General features: G+C 44.6%; 1 protein-coding gene across 3 annotated transcripts in view; it reads right to left on the bottom strand.

The window, feature by feature from the left end:
* Positions 1-24,466, bottom strand: part of SLC44A3 (solute carrier family 44 member 3) — an 85,174-nt gene that overhangs the window by 40,487 nt on the left and 20,221 nt on the right. For all 3 annotated transcript variants that reach the window (XM_081223682.1, XM_081223681.1, XM_081223683.1), the window contains exons 6-9: positions 18,308-18,468; positions 16,368-16,457; positions 14,780-14,904; positions 10,571-10,757 (exon numbers count right to left, since the gene is read on the bottom strand). In XM_081223682.1, coding sequence (XP_081079808.1) covers positions 10,571-10,757; positions 14,780-14,904; positions 16,368-16,457; positions 18,308-18,468 — 563 coding nt within the window. The remainder of the gene's footprint in view (positions 1-10,570; positions 10,758-14,779; positions 14,905-16,367; positions 16,458-18,307; positions 18,469-24,466) is intronic.

Raw genomic sequence — 24,466 nt, forward strand, 5'->3', positions numbered from 1 at the left:
GAATACACATTTAACTTATGAATAATATTAACGGGGATAATTATGATGACTGATTGGTAGGCAATTTGCAAGACACTTGACCTATACTCTAATACTCACCCCACTTTACAGATATGAAAACTGAGGTTTGGAAGAGTCAAGTGACTTTTGCAAAGTCTCATTGCTCATGACTAGTGGAGGGAGAATATAAACCTGGACACACTGGACTCTAAAACCCATGGTTTTTCTACCACAACACTTAGTGATGCAAACAAAACTTATTTTGATGAAATCACACAAAGCCATTAGGACTCTGTTATAGAACCCCACTTCACCAAAAGTTTAGACTTAATAAAAGAGACAAGGATCTTCAGTTTTTCAAAGGGATTCATTTCAAATTTCATTTTAAGAGCAAACTCTTCTAGGACATTTAAAATATCTACTGGGCCTCAGTGTTAAACTTCTAGGTTCAAATCTCAGCTTCACCCCTTTTTGGGTAGCCTGGGGCAAGTTATTTGGCCTCTTGGAGTTTTAGTATCCTAATCTGTAATACCTATATGCTGGTGGTAGTTCAAGAGAGAGTAGAGTGGGACTACCTGGTCAGTGCTGGCCCAAAGAAATATCACTACATAAGTGATAATGATTTTTATTATTATTATTATTAAATTTCAGGAGCACAACACTGTATTAAACTGAGGCCAGGGAGGTAACCCCAGCAATGCTCTGCCATTCACTGGTTATACCCTCCTTTATTTGCTCTCATCTAAAGAAGCCTTTGAATTAGCTCTGCAATTCAATTCAATTCCATTTGGATCTAGTAAAACCAAATCCCAGCTCTGCAACTGCATTTGATCTCTAGATGTCCTCTGCTATGTATATATATATATTTTTAATTTTTTTATTCTTTTGCGGTATGCGGGCCTCTCACTGTTGTGGCCTCTCCCATTGCGGAGCACAGGCTCCGGACCCGCAGGCTCAGCGGCCATGGCTCACAGGCCCAGCCGCTCCATGGCATGTGGGCTCTTCCCAGACCGGGCACGAACCCGTGTCCCCTGCATCGGCAGGCGGACTCTCAACCACTGCGCCACCAGGGAAGCCCTCTGCTATGTATTTTAAATAAACTACTGTAAGAAAGAAGATGGCACTTCAGTCTTTGGCAAAACCTACAACTTGAAGAACATTTAAAGATAGTTTAATATTTCCTTTCACAGCTATAAATTGCTTTTAGGTTCACAATTCATGTGTCTTTAGACATTCACAATACAGTCTGTGCAAAGGAAGTGGGAAAAGATAATCATGCTGTAGAGCAAACTAATTCCACAGACTAAGGCTGGTCTTAGTAACTCACGCTCTGTGTTCTGCTGAACAAGAGTCACATTGTGAGAAATAGTGGAGCAGCTTGGTTTACAGAGAGAAGTTAATATTTTATTGAACACTGGGCTCATTCTGGCTTGGAAGCAATATCTGATTCAGGTAAGGCACTGATAAATGCTTATGCTTTTCCAAAATGGGTGTGTTTCAGAAAAGCATTCCCAATCCCAAAGAAGGTGACCCCTCACAACTAACAAGCAAGTGTAGGTAGATCAGGTGAGTGGAGACTTGGAGAGCCACTCCTGGAATAGCAGAAGTGATGGGGCCAGTCAACATGCACACTGATGCCCCCACAAGGTCACCAGTCATGGGGACAGACTACAGTTTGCAAGAACAGGTCTACAACATCACACATGGTTCAGGGGTGGACGACGTTTCCAAAGAACAGGAGGGATGATTTCCTTGACAGACAAAAGGCAAGTAAGTACAAAGGCCCTGGGTGCTAAGGGGGGATCGTCTCTCCTTGGGGCTGCCCTGTGCTGCCAGTGGCATATTCACATACATCTCAGCTTGGCACACTGATGGCAACAGTCAGCAAGTAGAGAATGGCTAAAGGGATAAATCATGATCCACGCAGGCCTTCACACCCTTGGCATTCTGCACAGAAGCAGAATTCATAAATTATTCTTGACTGGCTACTTGTTTTTGAACATCTTTACTGAAGCCATCATCTATTTATTTTTCTGGTTCCATTATAGCAGACTATTTAAAGGTTTTCTTTTAGGACAGGGTTTTTCAACCTCTCAACATAGCAACTGGCATTTTGGGTCAGATAATTCTTTGTTAGGGGCGGGAGGGATGGAGGCCTGTCCTGTGCATTGGTAGGATGTTTAGCAGCTTCCTTGGCCTCTACCCATTAGATGCCAGGAGCTTCCTCCCTCCCCTCCTCCAGTTATGACAACCCAAAATGTCTCCAAACATTGCCAAATGCCATGTGGGGGACAGAACTGCTGCTTGAGAACCACTGCTTTAAGCAAACATTCTCTGAAGAATCAGGCGCTCTGGCTTCAGGAAGAAGCTTAGGGTGGGGCAGGCGTGTTTATGCGCACAGGACTGCCCTCTCCTGGATGGCTGGGTCGGTGCAGGCAAGAGCCTCTCATCAAAATACCAGTTGCTTGGTTACTAAGGACCGTTACAATATAGCTACCACTAAGTGTAGCTAACGGGCATGGGAACTGATCCCAAGATAAGATTGATCTAGGGGATGGTGGTGGAAAGGACACTGAACTGGAAGAGGGCTTGGTTCCAATTTCAGCTTTGACGTTTGCGATAAGCAACCTGGGCCTCGGTTCTCTTATTGTAAAGATGAAGAGGGAAGACAAGATGAACTCCAGGGCAGTCGTTATACAGTTTGAGAGTCACGCAGGCTGAGATTCACATCTCTGCTCTGTCTCCTAATGGCTGACCAACCTCAGGAAAGTTATGAGGTTGTGGGACATTTTAAAATCTCTGTTTCATCATCTGTAATCTGAAGACACTAATACCACTCCCTTGTTGATTCCATCTAGTCTCACGGCTCTAAAAGCCATACACATAGCTGTTAGGAGGATTAAACAGGTAGGTGCTTAGAACAGTGAGGACAATATAAGGTTAGCTATAGTTGAGGTATAAGTAGACATGATTCCAGTTCTGAAATGAGCAAATATTTATTTAGCATATACTGCATGCTAGAATTATGCTGGACATGAGCTATCAGGGGAAAAAATGAAAAAGGCAAACACAAAAATCAGAAAGAAGATATCATCAGAGTGAATATCACATTTGCTACATTAGTTTATTCATCTCCCCTTCTTCTGGACTGTTTATAATTCCTCCTCCAACCTCTAAGAGTTTTTTCCCATCCTCATGCTCAGTCAGTGGCCTCATTTCCGGTTTCTCTGAGAAAACTGAAGCAATCGGAAAATCTCTGCTAGCACCTACCCCCATCTCTACCCCTTATCAGCATGTGTCCATAATCGGACCCCCCCTTAATATGATAAACTGTCTGTGATCCTAAGGCCAACCCCTGAACTAGATCCCCTTTCTCACCTACTTGAAGATATCACTCCAGAAATTTTCCCTCTCTTTCTTGCTTCATCAGAATATTCCTCTCTACTGAATCATTTTTAATCACCTCACATCTTTAAAAAAAAAAAAAACCCTACTTTTTGACTCCCTTTCCTCCTCCAGCTTCCTTTCTATTTCTCTGTTCCTATTTACAGCTGAACTTCTAAGACGCTCTCTTACGCTTTCCAATTCTTTTTTCTCCTCCTTTCTCTTAAACTGCTCTAATCCTGATCCATCCCCCCCACCACTTCTCTGAAACTGCTTTGTTTCACTTCCATGTTGCTAACTTCAATGGTCAATCCTTAGTTCTTATCTGATTTATCAGCAGCATTTGACACATTGAACCCTTCACCCCAATTCCAGGACAGCACATTTTCCTCCTCCTGTCCCTTTCAGTTTCCTTTCCTTGCTCTTCCTCATCTCCAAGACCTCTTTACATTGACATGCTCCAACGCACAGTCCTTGAATTTCTTTTCTATCTACACTCATTCAAATCTCATGGTTTTAAATACTATTCATGTGTTCCCCAATTCCCAAATGAGATCTCTCCAGAAACTTCAGACTCAAACAGCTAACTCCCTACTTGACGTCTCCATCCAGCCATCTAAAAGGCATCTCCAGCAACACAACTAAAAAAGAACATCTGCTCTTCCCCGAAAACACTCCAAAGTCTTGTCCCATCTCAGCTGATGGCCATCCCATCTTCCAGTTGCTCAAGCTAAAAAACCTCAGTTTTATCTCCAACTCCTCTTTTTTTCACACTCTTCATCTAATATCAGGAAATCCTTCAGAATCTGATATGTCACACCATGTCCACCATTACAACACGTGTTCTAAGCCACCATCACCTCCTCCCTGGAGCACTGCCATGAAAATGTAAGTCAGATCATACCACTATGCTGCTTAAAATGCTGTAATGACTTCCCATTTCAGAAACAAAGTTCCTATAATGGCCTACAACGCCCCAGGATCTGACCCTGTGCTTTCTCTGACACTCACCTGAACCATTCTCTCCCTCGATCAGGCCACTCTCACTGAATGGGCCTCCTTGCTGTGTCCCCAGCACCCCTCCCTCTTGCTGTTCCCTTTGCCTAGAACACTTTCTCTTCCTTTGCATAGTCTCATGGCTCTGCCCTCACCTCCTTCAAATGTCTGCTCACAAATTATCTTCTCAACAAGGCCCTCCCCAATCACTAAATTCAAAATTTGACCCCCCTCCTTAAGCATTTCCTGTTACTCTTCTCTGCTTTATTTTTCTCCTTACCACTTATCAACTTTTAATATACTATAAAATTCACTTACTCACTTAATGCCAATCTCCCTCTAGCTTCCAAACTAGAAGGAGAGTTGTATCTCCAGCATCTGTAACAGGGTCTGATATAATAAGTGTTCAATAAATATTTGTTGAATGAATGATTGTATGAATGAATGAACCAACCTTCCTCAAGTAATACATCCTATCATAGAGATTCGAGACAACTTTCTGGAAGTCTTCCTAGAGATCATCATTATAGCCTGGAGGAAATGCATCATGCAGCTAGCTATAAGTCTGGGTATTACAAGCAAGCTTTAAGGCATTTTGAAAGACTGATGTGATACTGATATCATATTAATGATCAATGTAAATGGCAGTTTCTCAAGGGAGGCAGTCCAGTTGGTTGGGATAATTTCCCAAAGGATGCAGGCCCAACTTAAAAAGGTTCTATGTTCTGGCACATTCTGTGCACTTGGCCTCTTCCAGCAAACTGGCTCAGTGTCCTGCTGACACCCATCCTGCCTGTGCCTCCTGCTGGCTCAGCTTCTGCTCTGATACCATGAGGGTTAGGGCAAAAGAGAAGAAAATCTCAATGACAGCACACTGTGGTTCACCTAGTTCTGTCTGTGTATACAACACAGACACAGCATTAATGTGAATTCACTTACTGACTAAGCACACACTTACTGAACTCACTCAAGGGCTGTGCACTGACCACAGAGACAGAAAGAAAAAGACACAGTCCAGGCCCTCCAGATGTTCATTCTCTTGAGGGAAGACAACACAGAAGTCATTAACTTGCATTATTGTTTTTTATAGACCTTATCACTACCTGACATAATCTATTTACTTATTTATGCTCTCTTTCCCCACTCACTAGTACCTTTATCTGGTTCACTGCTGTATCTCAGTACCCAAGCCACATAGCAGGCATTTGATGAATATCTGTTGAAAGAATGAAGAATATAAAAAATGCAGGGAAAAATGAAGAAGAAATATCTAAGTATGCCTGGGCAATTTATAGGAGATTTCCAAGAAATATATTACTCAAAACAAATCTTGAATAATGACTAGTTTTCCATGAAGTTTGGGGGAAAAAGTTGGGGTGAAAGTTAGGAAGAGGAGCAGATTCTAGACAAAGACCACAGCAGGTGCAAAGGCACCTAGATGTTCATGGAGATTGTTTTCCCTCACACTTCCCCACAGGGACCATAAACTTCTGAAAAGCAGGAGCTGTTTTAAATTTCTCCTGAGCAATCTCCCTTACCCCTGTTCCTAGGACAGGACTGGGCCACTAGGAAACTTTTGTGAAATAACTTCAGTTATCTTCTAGATCTCTGATAACTTAGAAAAGGACAATTTTCTTTTAGATTGTGTTCTCAAATACACCATGCAGAGCAGAGAATAAACCACAAAGCTGAAGCTAGTACTAGACATTCTCTAGTTGACATTAGTTCCTAATATAAGGAACACATACTGCCCCCTTATCTGCAGAGCAAAGCTCTGGTCCCATCTCAGCCTCCTAACATCATTTTGAGGCAGCCTGGGGAAAGCACCATTTTCCCACTGTATAAAAGGAAAACAGGAAGCCCAGAGGATTAACATACAAGGAAGGCCAGAGCCATCCTGGATCCCAGGTCCCTCGATCGGAGACCCTCTGTCTGACCTTGCTGCCTCCTTTCCAAGCATGGTCCTTTGCCTTTAGGCACGCTGAGCACATCCCTGCGATGACCTCTTCTAACTGCAGTACCACTGGGAGAGAAAGCCCCCCCTTCCCCAAATGGGCCTCTTTCTTCTACTGTTCCGACTGTGGGGCATCCCAACCACTTTATGGTAACTGGGGGTCATCAGATCAACTGGGCTCTTTCCAACCTGCCAAGTGCACCTACTGGATTCCCAAGGTTATTTCCGTTTTCCTGTAACTACTATTTTCACTGGATTTAGTAGTCACTGTCACATTGCTGGTGGCAGACGAGTCCCAACTGACTACTTACTGTCATTACTGAGGGCTTGGTTATACTGCACTGAAACAATCCTCAAACAAGCCAGAGTGTGTCAACTAGTTAAGAGACTGATTAACAGTCACTAGAGAAATAGCTCATCAAAAAAACGGCAAAAAGTGATCAACCTAAAGTTCACTTTTTCTGCATTTTCTTTTCTTTTATATACATTAAAATATTAACTCATTCAATCATCTGACACAATAAAAGTCTCACAGTATTTACCCACTGAGGACACCCCACAGCACTGGGAACATTGGGTGGAGACTGAAGAGAGAGCCTGAGGGTTCTGGGACTTCCTGAGGGACATGAAATGAGACAGTCAGGTGCTGTGCAGGGATCTCTCACCACCTGGATCACCTGGGCATCTGCTGAAGATCAAAACAAGCAGCAGATGACCTGCCCAGGCCCAGAGCCCATCGTCCTGGCCCTGCATGAAAAGGCCTTTGAAGTCAAAGGGAGTTCTGTGCACCTGGGTCGGCCCACAGGTGAGTGGAAAGGAGAGGCAGGTGGCCTAAGGGGACGGTGGGTCTGGTTTCTACGACGCCCAGCCTCGGGGAAGGGGGAAGGCAGTCACTCTGTGCGACACCCTCTCCTGCGAAGCCAAACATCAACCTGCCCACAGACCCCTACAGTAGGTCCTGGGCACCTGGTTTCCTCTTCTGCCCTTCAACTCCTCTCACTTTTGCTCATTTTGCTCCTCCCACAGATAGAGAAGGGCTGTGCTTTAATATGTGACCCTCTGATGTGCTGCCTTCGGCCCTACAGAGCAGCCCACTCTCTCCCAGCCCCTCCTCTCAGTCCTGTGGCTGAGGCTGTTTAATGTCCCCAGGCCCTGGGCCCAGCTGGGGCCGAAGTGGGGGAACTGAAGGACAGCCCTGCTAGCAGCACACCCCCCAGTTGGCCTCGGGGCGTGTTCCTCTCCAACTACATCCCCAACTCCCAGGATCAGCTCTTGCCTTGTCCCCTGTGAGCAGGTTCCCTCCTGGGCTTGGACATGGCCCCACTAAATCCCCTTTGCCTCGTTCTGTACTTTCCGATCTTCTGGTAATTTCCAGCCCATCCTCTGAGAAGCCTTCCCTGACTTGCAAAGGGGGCTGGAGCCTCACTGTGGTGCTCCATAGCTCCCCAAATTTCTCCTCTTGCGATGTTCATCAGCCTTTGCCATCCTCACTGCGGGGAGAGGCCACCACTCTTCCCCAGTGCCCTGCCAGGGCCTTGTCCCTCCAGTGCTCGCTTAACGTCTGTGCATTAAAGAACGAAAGAACGTGTCCTGCTCCAAATCATTGAGGGTTTAAGCACAGAGGCAATTCCCTTCACCCAGACTCATAGCCCATAATGGCAGCGACAGCGGGGCGGGCAGCTATGCCCTGGAGGCTGGAGTAGGAAGGTCCCTCCCTGGTCCTGATCTGTACTTCCCGAGGCCTCACCTCTCCTCTGTGATTTTTTTTTTTTTTTTACGGTAAATGGGCCTCTCACTGTTGTGGTCTCTCCCGTTGTGGAGCACGGGCTCTGGACGCGCAGGCTCAGCGGCCATGGCTCACGGGCCCAGCCGCTCCACGGCATGTGGGATCTTCCCGGACCGGGGCACGAACCCGAACCTGTGTCCCCTGCATCGGCAGGCGGACTCTCAACCACTGCGCCACCAGGGAAGCCCTCCTCTGTGATTCTTTAGGGCGAGGGCCCAGCACCACAGTCCACCACCAGGGCGTCAAGCCCTGCCACCTCCTGCCACACCTCACTCCCAGCCTGATCTGGCTTTAGCTTCTGGCCCTGTCATGTTGCCCTCTGGCCGCAGGTCCCAAACAACACATTACAGGCACAGCTTGCATTCACCAGCCAGCTGCTGTGGTCACAATACTGATTCAACTTGAACAGACAGACCTGAGGAGGTCTAATTTGATCTCCTAGCTTTGTATCCCAGACACAAGGGGCATGAGAGGTAGTGGAGAGCACAGGTTCTGTTCTAGAGCTCTGGCGTCAGTAAGAGCCATCACACTTTCTAGCTGGACCTTCAGCAAATTGCTTTCTCCGAACCTCAGTTTTCTTGCCTGTAACTTGAACATAACAACACGGGCATCGAAAGGGGGTTGCGACACTTAAAGGAGAGAACATAAGAAAGCACCCAGTGCCGAGCTTAGAATTTGGGAAATTTTCAACAAATGCTTGCTTTCCTGCAGGCACCGAGGCCATCGCTTCCCTTTCTGCCAGGACTAAGACCACGTCAATGAAATGAGCTGGAAGATGCTTGTTCAATGTTGCCCTAGTTAAGACTACCAACTGTCCTGCAACTTCTGTTCTTTCATCTTTTCTTGGTAACAGAACCTCTCATTTTTAGGCTGTGCATGGCTGCCACCAATAAAATGACATTTCCTGTCCCCCCTTGCACATAGGAGTTGCCATGTAACTGGGATTTGGCCAATGGGTGTAGGTGGAAGTGTTGTCATGACTTCCCTGCTACCTTCCTCACAGCCCAAATAAGACAGGGTGGCTGGAACTCGAGTGTCTATTTCAGCTATGAGGTGGAAGCAAGTGGTAGGCTGTGCAACAAGAAAAAAGGTGCGTGGGTCTGTGACCTCTGGTAGCCCATGCTGGCATGGGGTCTCCTCCTGTGGGCTTCATTTATATGAGAGAGAAATTACCTGTCATCTTGTTTAAGCCACTGTTTTGAGGTTTCTGTCACTCTCACACAAACCTCATCCTGATTGATTACTCTCCTGTACCTGTTCGAACAAGGTTCCCTGCTGGATAATTATCAGAAGTGCATTGCAGGCCTTCAGCAAGCTTCCAGAGAACCCCGACAGAAGAGACTTCCCCTAGAGCATCTCTAAGCTGGAAACATGGACTTTCAAGGGCTTGGACCTCCAGAGAGCTGGCTGCCCATCTTGAAGTAATCTCCATGGGGTCAGTTTACTCCAGAAGAGAGGTAAGAGAACCTAGTTTACTAAGAATCTACTACATGTAGTTATTCCTACATATACAACTGGAGCCTACAGGGAACAGAATAAACTTGATAAACATTAAGAAATTATGTTAGCCTTGTTGCTTTGACATCTGCTGTGGTTTTTATCTGCCTGGTGACAGTCTCCAAAAGCAACTTACTCTTTTGTACTCATCTCAGAGTGTGAGTTTGGGCCTAAATCAAATCGAGGAGTGAGTGAGAGAAGATCTAGAGCAGTATCACTCAAACTGGGGGCCATAGACTAGTGGCCTGGGCTCACTTTGTATGTGATTAGTCCACAGTGAGGTAAGGAGCTTGTGCCAGAAGGTAGGTCAGCTGCATCACTAGGCCTAGTGTCTCGTTCTGCTGACATTTTTTTTTTTTCACAGCAAGACTTTCTTGATGGAGGAAGTGATGGAGGGATATACATTCTGGCATAAGCTCCTTTTCTGGTGTCAGACAACCCTTTGAATAGCACTGTTCTAGAATGTGGTTGCTCTCTTACAGGGATCCAAAAATATATAACCCTACCACAAACCAAGTGAATCAGAATCTCTAAGGATGGGGCCCAGGCATCTGTATTTTAGTAAAGCACCATAGCTGATTCTGAGGAATATCTCTGGTGGAAAACCACTGTATAGGTATGACAGCAGAATGGAGGACAGTATTGTCTTCTCAGGAGCAAAGCAATGTGAACATCTGTGCATACTTGCTTTAAACTTAAGCTCGTTCTTCTGAGCACAACATTTTAACAGGGTCTTTCCTGGGTTCTTTTTTTTACATACTGATACAAAAGAGGAAAAAGAATTTCCTGCTTTTTCTCCCATGACAGAGCCCCAGGCACCTTCACTGTTGGCATCAGATGCCTTTAGCTGCATGGGAAATTTGGTCCTTACAAAAACAGGCCAATGGTTCCAGAACGGTGAGGCTTTTCGTGCATGACTCCAGGGTGATGGACCCCACTCCCACTGCCCTTACCTGCAGTTCCCAGGCTCAGGAGCACGGCCACCCAGGGGACCCAGAAGAAAATGAGGATGGCAAACGTCCACAGTGGCTGGAACAGCAGGAAAGGAGAGTTGCTGATGGCTTTATTTGTGACTCGGAGAAGTTCAACTGTCAATTTTATTCTCTTTCTGAGGACAAAAATCAAGACGAGCAGAACTGCCTGGTGAGAAAGGAGTTAAATTATTCAAAATAATGAAGAACTGAGAAGAGCTGAAAACAAACCCCAATATTTTACTGACATCTTGGCAAACAACTCTTTTAAGATAGTTACTCCCTACTTTTATTAGAATAGAATAGACATAGTCTCAAATACTAACTGAGCATCTACTATGTGCTGATACGTATGCTAGATCCTGCTGCTACAACAGTGGACAAGACACAGTCCCTGCTCTAAAGGAGCTTGCAATCTGGTCAGAGAATGAGAGAAAATGAGAATGAGGTCCTCTGGGGTCAGGGAACCGTCTATTTCTTTTTCCCTCCACAGCACCCAAGATGCTCAGAGAATGCTGAAGGACTGCAGAAGGTCAAGGGGACACAAGTATGAGGGAAGAGGACAGTGATTGTGCCTCAAAGCAACCTTCTGTGCCTCCTCCTCTGCTGGCTTTGGCCTCCCTGTATCATATTAAAGAAACAAACCTCCCTCTACCCTCACACCACGGTCCAGCCACCGTCATCTCTCATCTCCTTCACAGGTGAGCTTCTTCAAGTACTAGTGCACACTAGCCATCAGCACGTCCATACCTGCACTCATCCTTCAGCTACTGTAAACCTCCAGACCCCAAGACTCTCCTGAAACTGCTCTCCCCAAGGTCACCTCATCTGACCTCCTGAATGTCAAATCCCAAGGAAACATTCCAGATCTTGCCTGACCTCAGCATGGCGTGTGAGTCTCTTGTCCCCTCCTCTTTTCCTAAAACTTTCTCCTTTGACTTCTGTGACTGCTCTTTCCTCTGGCTCTCCTTCTACTTCTTCAGTTGCTATTTCTTGGGATCCTTTGGGTGGTCTCTCCTACTCTTCTGTGGTTTTAGAATCCTTCTTAGATGCTGATAACCTTTAAATAAAAATCTCCAGGATCCAGTGGTTAGAACTCCATGCTTCCACTGCAGGGGGCATGGGTTCGATCCCTGGTTGGGGAACTAAGATCCTGCAGCCAATTAAAAAAAAATCTCCAGCCTCATCTTTCTCTAGGTGCTGGATGAGTAAGCACTTCAGTTACTGACCAGGCGTTGGGTGTCCTACAGTGTGTCAAACTCAACTTGTCCTGAACCGAATTCATTATCTTCATACACAAACTTATTTCCTCTGTATTCCCTACTCCAGTGGCCCTAATTTTCCTGGACTCTCTAAGAAAAAATCAGGTTCCTCTCTTGTGTGCTTCCATTTTATCCCATACTTACCCTACTGTAGCACTCAACATACTCTACTGTAGATGTTTATTGTCTGCATTTCACATTACATCAAGCTCCTTGAGGGCAGGGCCGTCTGTTATTGTCAAGGACTGGCACAGTCCCAGTGCACAGCACAATCTCAGTCACCTCAGACTCAGTTTCCCAATAGAGCTCTCAATCTATCCTCTCCTCTCTATTCCCACGTTGATGCCACAGCTCAAGTCTCAACGTCTCTCACCCAGACCCCAATAGCCTCCGCACTACCTTCTGCTTTTAATCCCCTTAGCCCCCTACCCCTGCCTCAATCCCTCCTCCAACCCAAGCTAAAGGGATCTTTGTAAAAGGTAGAGTCAAGGATATCATCTCCCTGCTCAAAATCCTTCAACATCTCCCCAAAGCTCCTGGATAAAGATCGAAATCATCATCACTGTAAATCAGGATCTTCCTGGCACAGTCCCTTCCTGCCGAGGGAACTTCCTGCAGGCTCCTCTCTTGTCTATGTGACCCCTCCCATGCTACTCCCTTGGCCTAAGATGCCCTTCCTCTTCCAGCTGGGCTTGGGCATTGCTGACCTCAGGGACCTCATAATCAAGTGGAGGAAAGTCAGAGGGCAGTGGGATAAACTGTGCAAAACTGCTCCCGGGGCTGGGAGCAGGGCCTCCTGCCATAGCTGTGGGGACTGGCCTGAGGAGACAGGGAAGATGCCCGGAGGAGACGGTAGGAATTTCTGTCTCTGTGTCCTAAATGCCTAGCACAACCAACAAGGAAGAGGGACATTTTTTGTTGTTGTCATTTTTTACTACAAATTTTAATGAGGCTAGCTCCTGAGTGGAACGGTAAAATGTGTGTGTTTAAATGTGTGTGTGTTTTTCAACTATATTTTATATATATATATATATATATATATATATATATATATTATATAAAATGCTCCCCTCACGTTCAAAGTACACCAGGATATTGACCACAAGTGATGAGTTAACTCTAACCCATCACTTCCCCAGTCTCAAGGGAGATCAGCATTACCCACTGGGGATGGTGCTAGGGGTGCTGGCTGGGCAGGGTGGACAGCAGAGCTGACTCACCACAGGGATCAAGCCTCAACTTCACCCTTCTGGGCTCTAAGCTGCAAACTGCTGCACCTCAGCCTGTGCCCCTAGGCTGACACACTGAGGAGAGCATTCGATGCCATTCATCCCATTTTCTTCATCGCTGCTAGAGGTTTTATTGAAACCACTGAAATAATATTCCTAGGCAGCCCCCCTCATAGGCCGCCATCTCTCCCCGTGTACCACGTCATGGCGTTGCTAGCCCTGTAATTCATCTCATCGTGGGGCGTGTGTTACCTTTGTGTTTTGTCTTGCTAGGTCCATTGCTTAGTGCAGGGCCCTGGGCATAACAGGCGCTCAGTAAATGGTGATGGTGACAAAGAAGCTAGGGCTCTTATGAGAACAAGCTCATCAGCAGCCAGTCCTTGGTAGAGACTGAGCAGCAGTGACACGTGTGTTAAATGAATGGTGTGCGAGCCGTGGTGCGCTTCCTCACTCTGCTCTCACAGCCTGCCCTTTCCCTAGCCTTAAGCTTGGTGAAGAGCATTCCCCCGACCCTGGCATCCAGCGGCCATTAATGGTTCAGTGTGTGAAGACAAAGGGAGCCCTGTGGAGGGCTGGGGGTGGGGGAAGGGGAGAAGCAAGCTCTCCCGGCTCCCAGCCCTTCTCCTCCCTGCCCCTAGTGCCAAGAGCCCAGCATGCGGCCTGGGGTGCAGGGGGGCGTTTATTCTCCAGCCTCCTGCACACACCCTGGCTCAGCTACGGGCCTGGTCCCAGGACGAACCAGGAGCTTTGCTTTATCGGATACTTGCTCACTGAGATGCAGTTCAAGTGACAAACACAAACCTGACACCTCACTAGAAAGGAGAAAACGGGAAGCCTATACCAAACGTGAGAACCGAAGGATTCCCTTAGAGGAGAGAGCTGAGCTGGTGAGAGAATCTGCCCTTGCTGAAAGATTTAATGGGTGTGTGGAAACCCCGGCTGCCATGCCTCCATGAAACGGTTAGCAAGCAACACACCAAAGGATGCCCGTGGGCCACCTGAAATCAGTTCCCGACCCTCTCCGGGGCCCTGTGATTCCAGAACTGCTATCAGCACCAGGGGAGGGGCCAGAATGATTTTCAGTTGCCAACCACCCTCCCCCAACAACCAGTGTCTCCAGGCTCAATGCTCTCTGTTTGCCTGCTCTTAACTAGGGAATTCACCAAGGAGGCGACGGTTCTCTCAAACCAACTTAGCCTAGCAGCCGCACGTCTAGAAACAAAGGGCTCTCTGTGTTCAAGGGCAGTGCGAGCTGTTACAGCCTTGAGAGCAGAGCATCCACTGGCTAGAGGGGTGGCGACTCTCCGCAAACCAGGAAATGGGAACTGTTGTATGTCTGGCTCCCTCTCCGCGCTGCGGCGTCCCGCCTATAGCCGCCTGTGGGTGAAAGCGGTTCTACTGTGTTCAAGGGTAATGAGTCAGCAAGGGTAACGAACCGACCTCTGAGATGGCGGACGTGACTTGGAACGAAGTCAGAGTGTTTACTCATCTTTTTGAAGGCTGCAGTGCATTCCTATGTAGGTATCTCAAATAAAACACAAAGGCACTAGACATGTATGTACACTCACTACACTAACACGTATATACATTCTGCAGTGAAAGAAAAACAAGTGCTCGTTGTTTTTTGGTTAAAATCTAATTATTTGGATTTCAGAGTTCTGGCCGGCTACTTGATCTACTGCTGGAAGGGTGCTTCTTACCGTGATAACTGTAGACACAACAGCAAACCCCAGCAAACACTTCATATTCTCCCTTTCTGTGTCCAATTCTGTGCTGAGGTCATTAGTATAGTCATAATACAGCCACCATAAGACACCACAGACAACTGGAAAGCAAAACACCAGCAGAACTCAGCGCGCATGCCATGAAGTAAGCACCTGCCCCTCCCTTCACACCAGGCGGCCCTGCTCAGGCAGTGGGTCCCAAATCCCTGGGGCTTTGCAGGCAATGACCAGCTCTCTGAAGCAGCTGGATGAGGCCAGCTGAGGACCTGCCAGACCTGGGGTGGCTGCCTGTCTCTGGGAGATGCAGGGAGGTGACTCAGGAACACAGATGTGTCCTGTCAGCCTAGCCCATGGGTGGGGCTGGGTGTGAGCAGGGAGGAAACTACACCGATGGGATGGTGAGAGGAACAATATTAGAGTCTAAAGTCTAAAATTTCCAAATGAGCTCTGCGGGTGACAACTCCGGGGGCAGCCTGGATATTGGATTGGCACCTACAAAACTGGGCAGATGCCCCGACATTGCAAATGCTCTGCATTCAGGTACTAAGTGCCACCTGCACCACATCCACAGTGATGACAGGGAGGTCACAGTCGTCTTTACTAGCCGTAGGTGGGGAAGGCACCCTCACAAGCCATAGTGTGTGTCCTCCAGCACCTGCACGCTGGGCACCTGTGATCTGCAGAACTGATTGTTTAGGGAATGAAACACCTACGGTCATGCCAATTATTTATTTATTTGGTCATGCTAATTATTAAAAATTAAAATATCCTATACTTGTTCGGAAACAGCTGCTGCCTTGAGCTCCCTGCATGCCTCTGCCCCTCGGACCTCCTTCCCCGACAACTTCTGGATGGATCTAGGATCCAGCACTGAAAAGGAAAACAGTGGGTACCGGGCAGGATCTCCGGGACCCTGCCCCAGCTCAGGGCCTGCGTCTCTTCAGATTGGCCGGAGCCATTGCATGACAATGTGGGTACCCACGTGTCAATGGGTGATGTGAAAATTCAGAAGACATCCTTTAAAGCAATGGTCCCCAACCTTTTTGGTACCAGGGGCCGGTTTTGTGGAAGACACATTTTCCACACACAGGGTGGGAGGTGGGGAGATGGTTCAGGCCATAATGTGAGCGATGGGGTGGGGGGGAGGAGAGTGGCAGATGAAGCTTCGCTCAATCACCTCCTGCTGTGCAGCCCGGTTCCTAACAGGCCTCGGACCGGGGGTTGGGGACCTCTGCTTTAAAGGGCTTCCAACAGGCACTGGAACTGACTTTTAATGGTGTGGAAACCAGTACCACTCACCTGTCCGGCTCATCTGAGAGGTGGCACAGTGCAGGAGAGACAGAAGGCTGGGCAGGAACTTTGCTGTGATCTGTGACACAGAAGCAATCCTGTGGTCCTCCCTGTCCTCTCTGGGTCTGAGCCTCCTCATATGTATCATGAGGGAGTTGGACGAGAGACTCTCTAAGACCCCGTGTAGCTCAGAAATGCCAGCTTTTAAGTTCTACACTTAATGGTAAGGCTTTTCATTTAATCAAGAAGAAATCAATCAAGTGGAAATACTTACACAGCAATCCCAAAACAATCAGTGCAATGAAAATGTGAACCAGAAGGGTGGTGATGAATCGGAAGGTGAACATCATGGCCAAAGACAAGGCTAGAAAATTAAGCAAAACGTATCAATTCTAACAACCATCAAGGCATGAGGGGGATGATGATGGGGCTGGAATGCCTAAACCTTCCAAAAGAGTGAGGGCTGAGGACTTCCTTCAATCTCTAAATATCTTGGACATCTACCAAACAAAAAAACAAGACACGCCCAGGCTCCTCTCTGAAGCATACACAAGTTAGGTCTGTGACAGTGCCACTTCCTGAAAGTGTTAGCACTCTTCTTGAATTAAAAAAAATTTCTTTTAAAGCAGGTATTATTCCCCAAAACCCTAAACTTTCTTTTAAGTCCAAATGAGCCATCTAAAATTTTTTATCACACTTAACTTTTTTGATTTCATAACTTATCTAAAGTTCTAATTTTGTGTTCTCAGATGCTCTCATTAAATATGAAAGATGAATGCCTTTAAAAATGAAAAATGGGGGCTTCCCTGGTGGCGCAGTGGTTGAGAGTCCGCCTGCCAATGCAGGGGACGTGGGTTCGTGCCCCGGTCCGGGAAGATCCCACATGCCGCGGAGCAGCTGGGCCCGTGAGCCACGGCCACTGAGCCTGCATGTCCGGAGCCTGTGCTCCGCAACGGGAGAGGCCACGGCAGTGAGAGGCCCGCGTACCGCAATAAAAATAAAAAAAAAAATTTAAGATTATAAGATGTATGTATAAAAATCTGCACATCAGTTTCCAATTGGGGGTTTTAAGCCTATGAATTTATTCTAAGTACTTCAGTGAATTTATAAATACTATATTACTTTTTTTTCTAAACAAGAATTCAAGATTACATATAGATATTTGGGTGTAGTGGTTAAGAACATGGGTTTAGAATCAGATAGGTCTGGGCTGAGTCTCAGCTCTGCACCTCTGCTTGGCCAAGCCTCAGACCTCTCGAAGCCTCAGCTTCTCCTACAAACAGTGATAGGGTTCTGATGAGGTTTAAGGTGTTAACAGCAAGCTCGATGTCTGACACACCTGGGTCATAAGAAGTCTGGAAGTTACATAATGGTGGCTAGCTAAGCATCCCCAAGCATTCAGGAATTAGTAACCTTTGGGTAATGAAATTATGGAAAACTCAATTTGTAAACTGGCAAAATTAAGTTAGTGGCTGATCAAAGAGTTTCTTTCAACCTTCCAAGGTTGGGAGGCAGCCGCTGTAAATAACGGGGTAAATAAGAGGCCCCTACTATTGCCTACAGCAGCAGAGAGCACTAATTCGTTCAAAGAGAAGGTTGACTCTTAAAGGGGCTCATCGAGCTGAAATAGCAAATGGGAAGTCAAATGGTCAGGAGTGCCTGGGGGGCTGCTTCCAGAAAGGCCGGGAAAAGGCATGATCTGGCTCAAGACCTTGACCCTCCTACAACCCAGCAGGCCTGTTCCTAGGAGGAGCTGGATACATCAGGCCAATGCCCTCTGATGCTATTTCACATGATGCACACACCTCCTTCCCTTGCTCACCAAGCAGCCTTGTGATCGGGCTCGCCTAGGGGAAGAGGGCACATGGGCCAGAGGACATGCATTCCTGGTACTTATCATGGCCAGTTCACAAAGTGGCAATCTGCTCTGCACATCCATCCTTATGCGGAGCTGAGGGGCAGGCCCTGGAACGTGGTCACTCTCTAAGGCAGCCCCACCTAGTGAGGCCTTGGGCCAGACAGCCAGCTGGCGTTTCTCCAGTCTTACTGCCCCCTGCTCCACTTGAAGCTGAAACCCTGAAAATAACTACAAAGAAAATATATGAAGTGAAGTTTTATATTTAAGTCAAGAGGCTAATTTCCATTGTACAACATACATAAGTGCTAGAAACTTTGGTATAAGTAGTCACTGAAATAAAATTAATTGAAAATTACCGAAGGCGAGGACACAGAGACCGAGGATTGTGTCTCTTCCTGACATTATTCCACTTAGAATTCGATGGAGGGCGTCAACATCATTGATCACAACAGATGCAAACAGGGAATAACACTCAGGCGTTTGAGGGATGCATCGATTAAACAAGGGAAAAGACTTGCTAAAAAATAAAAGAATAAGTGGCAAAGATGTTTACTTAATTACTTATCTTAAAAAAAGATGTTTATTTAAAATTCTCAGCAACCAAAATGTATAAGATCTACAATAATAAAAAGAAGTTTAACATCTTGTTTGCAGTCTACACTTTACAAAGCCAGGCATCTGTGCTGCCACAGTGTTCAGCTGATGCCCGGATGGGAAACTGATTATGGAGACCCATAGACACCAGAAACCTCATCTTGGGGAGTGACATTGCTGACTCTCATGTCTTGGCCGTTCCTGGATAACAAACTACCAACTCCAACACAAGAATCACATTTCTTTTAGGAACTGTTAGAGATAAGGACTGGCTCAATCAAATGCTGTACTAATGAAACCACCAGCTTTATTTCTATCCTCTTTAAGAAGACGTAAAAGCCTTGAGAGTTTTCTTACAAACAGAGTGAGTGCTTAATAAATGAGTGATAAATGTATGAATGAAGCTGTGGTTGATAACTGCCTTGGGTAGATGAGAAAGCTGACCTCTTTTGGGGCCCTTCCTGAAATGGAAAAATGCCCAGGAATGTTCATCCTAATGAATCTTAATGAGGCCACACATACCTTCACAGCATCCTGCTCTTCTTTCCTTCTGTGGGCCCCAAACAGTGGAAATAATCCTGACCCAAGAAGTGCCAAATTATCTGACAAGTTGCTAAAACATTGGGCAGTCACCAGCATCGCATTGCCATGAAGGCAAAATGGCTTCTGAAACCCCAGTGAAGTTCAACACAGAACATACAGAAGGATCTTTCTCAGGAGTCACAACAGTTTATAAGAGTTCCCGAGTTACTGAATGGTGATTTAAGAGAAGAGTAATACAACCGAGCCGTTGTTTTTTTTAAATTAAAAATTTTGCAAGTGTGATACATTCACACAGCTCAGATTCCAGAAGGTGCAATAGGATAAACTGTGAGAGACTGAACTTTCTTCTCCTTGAGCCACGGAAATACCTTTCCTCACAGGCGACCGTTGTTTTGGTTTCTTGTATATCATTCTAGAGACATTTTTAGCATACACGAACATAATAGGAAATTTAAATAGGAGTCTGATGCTGAGGCTCGAAGATAATAAAAATTATATCCCCAAATGAGATGCCAGACCCCACCAAGCAGGGCTTGTCAAAAGAGAGGTAGGAGAAAACTGGTTATTCTCTTAAATCCTTCACCCACACTGAATGTAAGAGTGTTGGAAGTTGGAGATTAGAAGAGCATTTTATAAAATAAACTTTTAATTTTGGAATAACTTTAGTGTTACTGAAAAATTGCAAACATGGTACAGAGAGTTTCCATGTACCTTCACTCACCTCCACCTAATGTTAACATCTGCCATAGCCACAGTACATTTGTGAAAATTAAGACATCAACATTGGTGCTACACTATTAACTAAACCACAGACTTTATTTGGAAGTCACCATTTCCCACCAATTCCTTTTTCTGTTCCGGGATACCACACTGCATTTATTTGTTGTGTCTCTCTTGGTCTCTGACAGTTTCTTAGTTTTCCCCTATTTCTCATAACCTTGACACTTTTGAAGGTTCATGGTCAGGTATTTTATAAAATGTCCTTCAAGCTATAGAATGACCCTCACATTTTCTCATGATTAGGCTGCAGTTATGGGTTTATAGGAAGAAAACCACAGAGGCGAAGAGCTATTCTCAGAGGATCACATCAGGGGACACGACAGCAACATGACACCACTGCTGAAGTTGCCCGAAATCACTTGGTTAAGGTGGTTGGTACCTGCCAGTTTTCTCCACTGGAATGTGACTATTTTTCTCTTTCTACACTCTGTTCTTCAGAAGTGATTCACTAAATCCAGCCTGCTCTCAAGAAGAGGGAAATTAAGTTCCACCTCCTGGAGGAGGAATATCTACACACATTATCTGAGATCCTCTGTAAAGATTTATCCCCTTTCTCCCATTATTTATTTACTTAATCAGTCATTTATTTATATAAGTATGGACTCATGGATATTTACTTTATCATCAACCCTAGTACGTAGCTTCAAAGTTGCTAAATAGTACCCTGTGAGAAACAAATTTACCAACTAGAGCACAGTGTTTATGTACAGTATTTTAAATTTTTTGGGTTTTTTTTTTTTTTTTGGCTTTAGCTTACAGTATGTAGTCACAGGGTTATTTCCCAAAGTTACTTAGGCCAGCTCCTTTTCTCTCTACCCCCTTCAGTTAGGTTATGTCATACATTTATAATAAGTTAAATTCGTTTGTTGTAGTCTACATTTTATCCTGAGATCTCCTGATACCTTGGTTGATTGTATTTTTTATCTGGATACAGTTGACTGTGTACAGGTGTTGGCAAGTGCATAGACTCATGTACAAGAGCAATTCTAAAGAGATGTTTTTGTTTTTGTTTTGAGAGAGAGAACTGCCATGTGAATCTACCGCTGTCCCTTAGGGTAAGGGATACTACTCCTAAGTCAGATGAGAAGTGTTTCCTGGAAAACTCAGAGGCTTTACAGACCTTAACCTGTGGGTTAAGGTCTGAGCCCTGAGAACGGGGTGGGGCTGGTGTCCAGGATGGCTACATGGACGACTGTGGGGACCTTAGTGGAAAGAAGCTGTGGGTAGCTGCTCAGTGCCTCGGGAAAGGGGAAGGAAGGCCCGACCAGAGGAATGGGGAAATGATCAGCCAGAGCAGAGATGCACTCCACCATGTAAGGGGCACTGCTGGTGAGAAAGCCCATTGGTGGAACTTTCCAAATAACCCGAAAAGTGCTTCATGGAGAAAGCTGGCTGGAACATCTCCCAGACCCAGAAGACTCATCCTAGAATCAGTACTAGTCAAGTAAAAATGCTCCTGGCTCCTTCTGTCTTCTCTTTACTTTTGGTGTGCCAGCCCCAAGAGTCAGAAGCCCATTTTAGCAAGCTGGGAAAGGAAGGAGTGAGGAAGCAGGAGAGGAGAGAGAAGCAGAGGATTGCACCTCCCCTGACCCAAGCCGTCCCCCTGCTCCTGACCCAACCTGGGGGACGGAGAAACTTCAACTTCTGGTCAAGTCTGAAGTCTGTCACACTGCGCTGAACATTTTAATTCCTGAATTGAAAGTGTCTTTTACCACTTAAAGTGACTGAGTCCTTACTACCTAAAAGTAACCAGAGAAGTCTAGGGAACTGTGTTTTCATTCAGGGGCGGAGAAAAAACTAGTCTGGCTGAATAAATTTAAAGAGACAGAGAAACAAAACTAGAGTAGCTTTCTAACTACATCCTATAGGTTATATTTGATGTAATGATTATACAAGCAAATATACACACACACGTATACATACTTATATGTATATAAACACATAAGTCACACTTATGATATTTCCTTTTTATGGAAAAGGTGGTACACTGCATACTGCTTTATAGTTTGCTTTGTTTTTTTTAACTTAATACATCTTGTAGCTCTGCTCATATTAGAATATAAGAGATTCCTCTTATTTTTACTGAGGTAAAATTTACATATAGTGAAATGTACAGATCTTAAACATACAGTTAGTGGCTTTTGACAAATACACCAGCCCTTTCAAGGTGCAGAACAGCTTTCTTACCCCAGAAAGTTCCCTCATGCCCCCTTCCAATCAATCTCCATGCCTTTACAGGCACTATTAGTCTGATTTCTATAACTAAATATTAGTTTTGACTCTTGCCTAATCCCATTTAAATGGAATCACATAGTATGCACTCTTCTGTGTCCAGCTTCTTACACTCAGCTGTCACGTGTATCAGCAGATCATTCCTTTAACTGCTGAGTACTATTCCACTGTATGACTATACTACCACTTGTTTGTCTAGTCTCCTGTTGATTGCCATTTGAGTTGTTTACAGTTTTGAGCTATTAAAAGTAAAGCTGCTATCAAGGACCTACTGTATAGCACAGGGAACTATATTCAATATCTTGTAATAACCTATAATGGAAACCTGAAAAATAATATATTTATATACATACATATATAGTGTGTGTAACTGAATCACTTTGCTGTATACCTGAAACACTGTAAATCAGCTATACTTCAGTTTAAAAAAGATGCATCATCATCACCATCATAATTTTTAAAAAGCTGCTAGCAACATTCGTATATGTCTTTTTAGGGACATACATTTTCATTTCTCCAAGTAACTACCTAGAAGTGGAATTGTTGGGTCATATGGAAAGTGTATGCTTAGCTTTATAAGAAGCACCAAACTTTTTCCAAAGTGGCTGCAGCATTTATATCCCACCAGCAATGGCTGAGACATTCCACCTCCTCACCAGCACTTGATATGGTTCACCTTTAAAATGGGAGCCCTTCTAGTAAGCACGTAGTGATATCTCATGGTATTTTCAATTTGCATTTTCCTGATGGCTAACAATACTAAGCATCTTTTTATGTACCTATTGGCTCTTTGTTTATCTTCTTTTGAAAAGTGTCTGTTCAAGTCTTTTGCCTGGTTTTATTGGGTTGTTTGACTTTTTGTTATTGATTTAAAGTAGGGATCAGCCAAATTCAGCCCACCATCTGTTTTTGTACACGAAGCTTTATTGGAGCACAACACAATCCATTTCTTTATGCATTTTCTATGGCTGCCCTTGCCCTTCACTGGCAGAGTTAAGTACTAGTGCCTACTGAGATGATAATGTCCACAAAGCCTAAAATACCTACTATATGGCCCTTTAAAGAAAAAGATTGCAGATGCTGATTTAAAGAAATTCTTTATATACATATTCTGGATGTAAGCATTTGTCATATATACATACTGTGAATATTTTCTCCAAGACTGTTGCTTGTTTTTTTTGTTTGTTTGTTTTGCATTTTCTTAATGGTATCTTTAGAGGAATAGAAGTTTTTAATTTTGATGAAGTCCAATGTATCATTTTTTTCTTTTATGTATAGTGCTTTGTGTGCCCTCTCAAATTTTTGCCTACTTCAAGGTGGCAAAGATATTCTTCTATTTTTCTTCTAGAAGCTTTATAGTTTTAGCTTCTTAGGTTTAGGTCTAGGATCTATCTAAAATTAGTTTTTGTGTGCGGTATAAGGTAAGAGCCCTCAATCAAAATGACCAAGTCATTTTCCCCCATGTCTTTCTACTTATTTTAGCACCATTTGTTGAAAAGCCTTCTTCTCCCTATAAAATTGCCTTGCCTCTTTCATTAAGAATCAATTGGCCATGTATACGTTACTCTATTTCTGGGCTCTCTATTCTGATCCACTTATCTGTCTATCCTCATTCCAATGCCACACTGCCTTAATCACTGTAATTTTATAATAACTTTTGAAATCAGGTGTTATGAGCTAACTTGGTTCTTCTTCAAGTTTTTTTTGTGTGTGTGTGTGTGTGAACCTATGTCTTTATCATTTTCTATATTTTTTAGAATAAACTTGTCAATTTCTACAAAAATTATATTGGGGCACTGTGTTGAATCTATAGAACAATTTAGGGAGAAGAGACATCCTAACAATATTAAACTTCCAATTCATGAATTAGGTATATTTCTCTACTTATTTAGGTGTTCTTTAATTTCTCTCAGCAATGTCTTATCAAAGTTTTCAGTTGAGGGCTTACATGTCTTCTGTTAAATATATTCCTAGTTATTCTATACATTTTTGATAGTGCTGAAGATGGACTTCAAAATTATTTCCTAATTGTTTGCTGCTAATACATAGAAATGTAACTTGACTTTGTAGTTTGAAGATTTGCTAAATTCACTAAGTAATTATTTTGTAGATTCCTTTGGATTTTCTATGTAAACAATTAGGTCATCTATTAATAAAGATGGTTTCGCCTCTTCCAATCTATTTTTTTCCCTTACTTTATTGTAATTCCTAGGACCTCTATTACAGTGGTGAGTAGAAGTGGTAAGAACATATATCCTTGCCTTGTTTCTAATTTTAGGTGGAAAACATTTTATAGTTCACCATTACGTATAATATTAACTATAGATTTCTCATAGATGCGCTTTATCAGACTGAGAAAGTTCTCA

Source organism: Mesoplodon bidens (assembly GCF_964165515.1).
Source record: "Mesoplodon bidens genome assembly, chromosome: 2".
NCBI classification, from domain to species: domain Eukaryota; kingdom Metazoa; phylum Chordata; class Mammalia; order Artiodactyla; family Ziphiidae; genus Mesoplodon; species Mesoplodon bidens.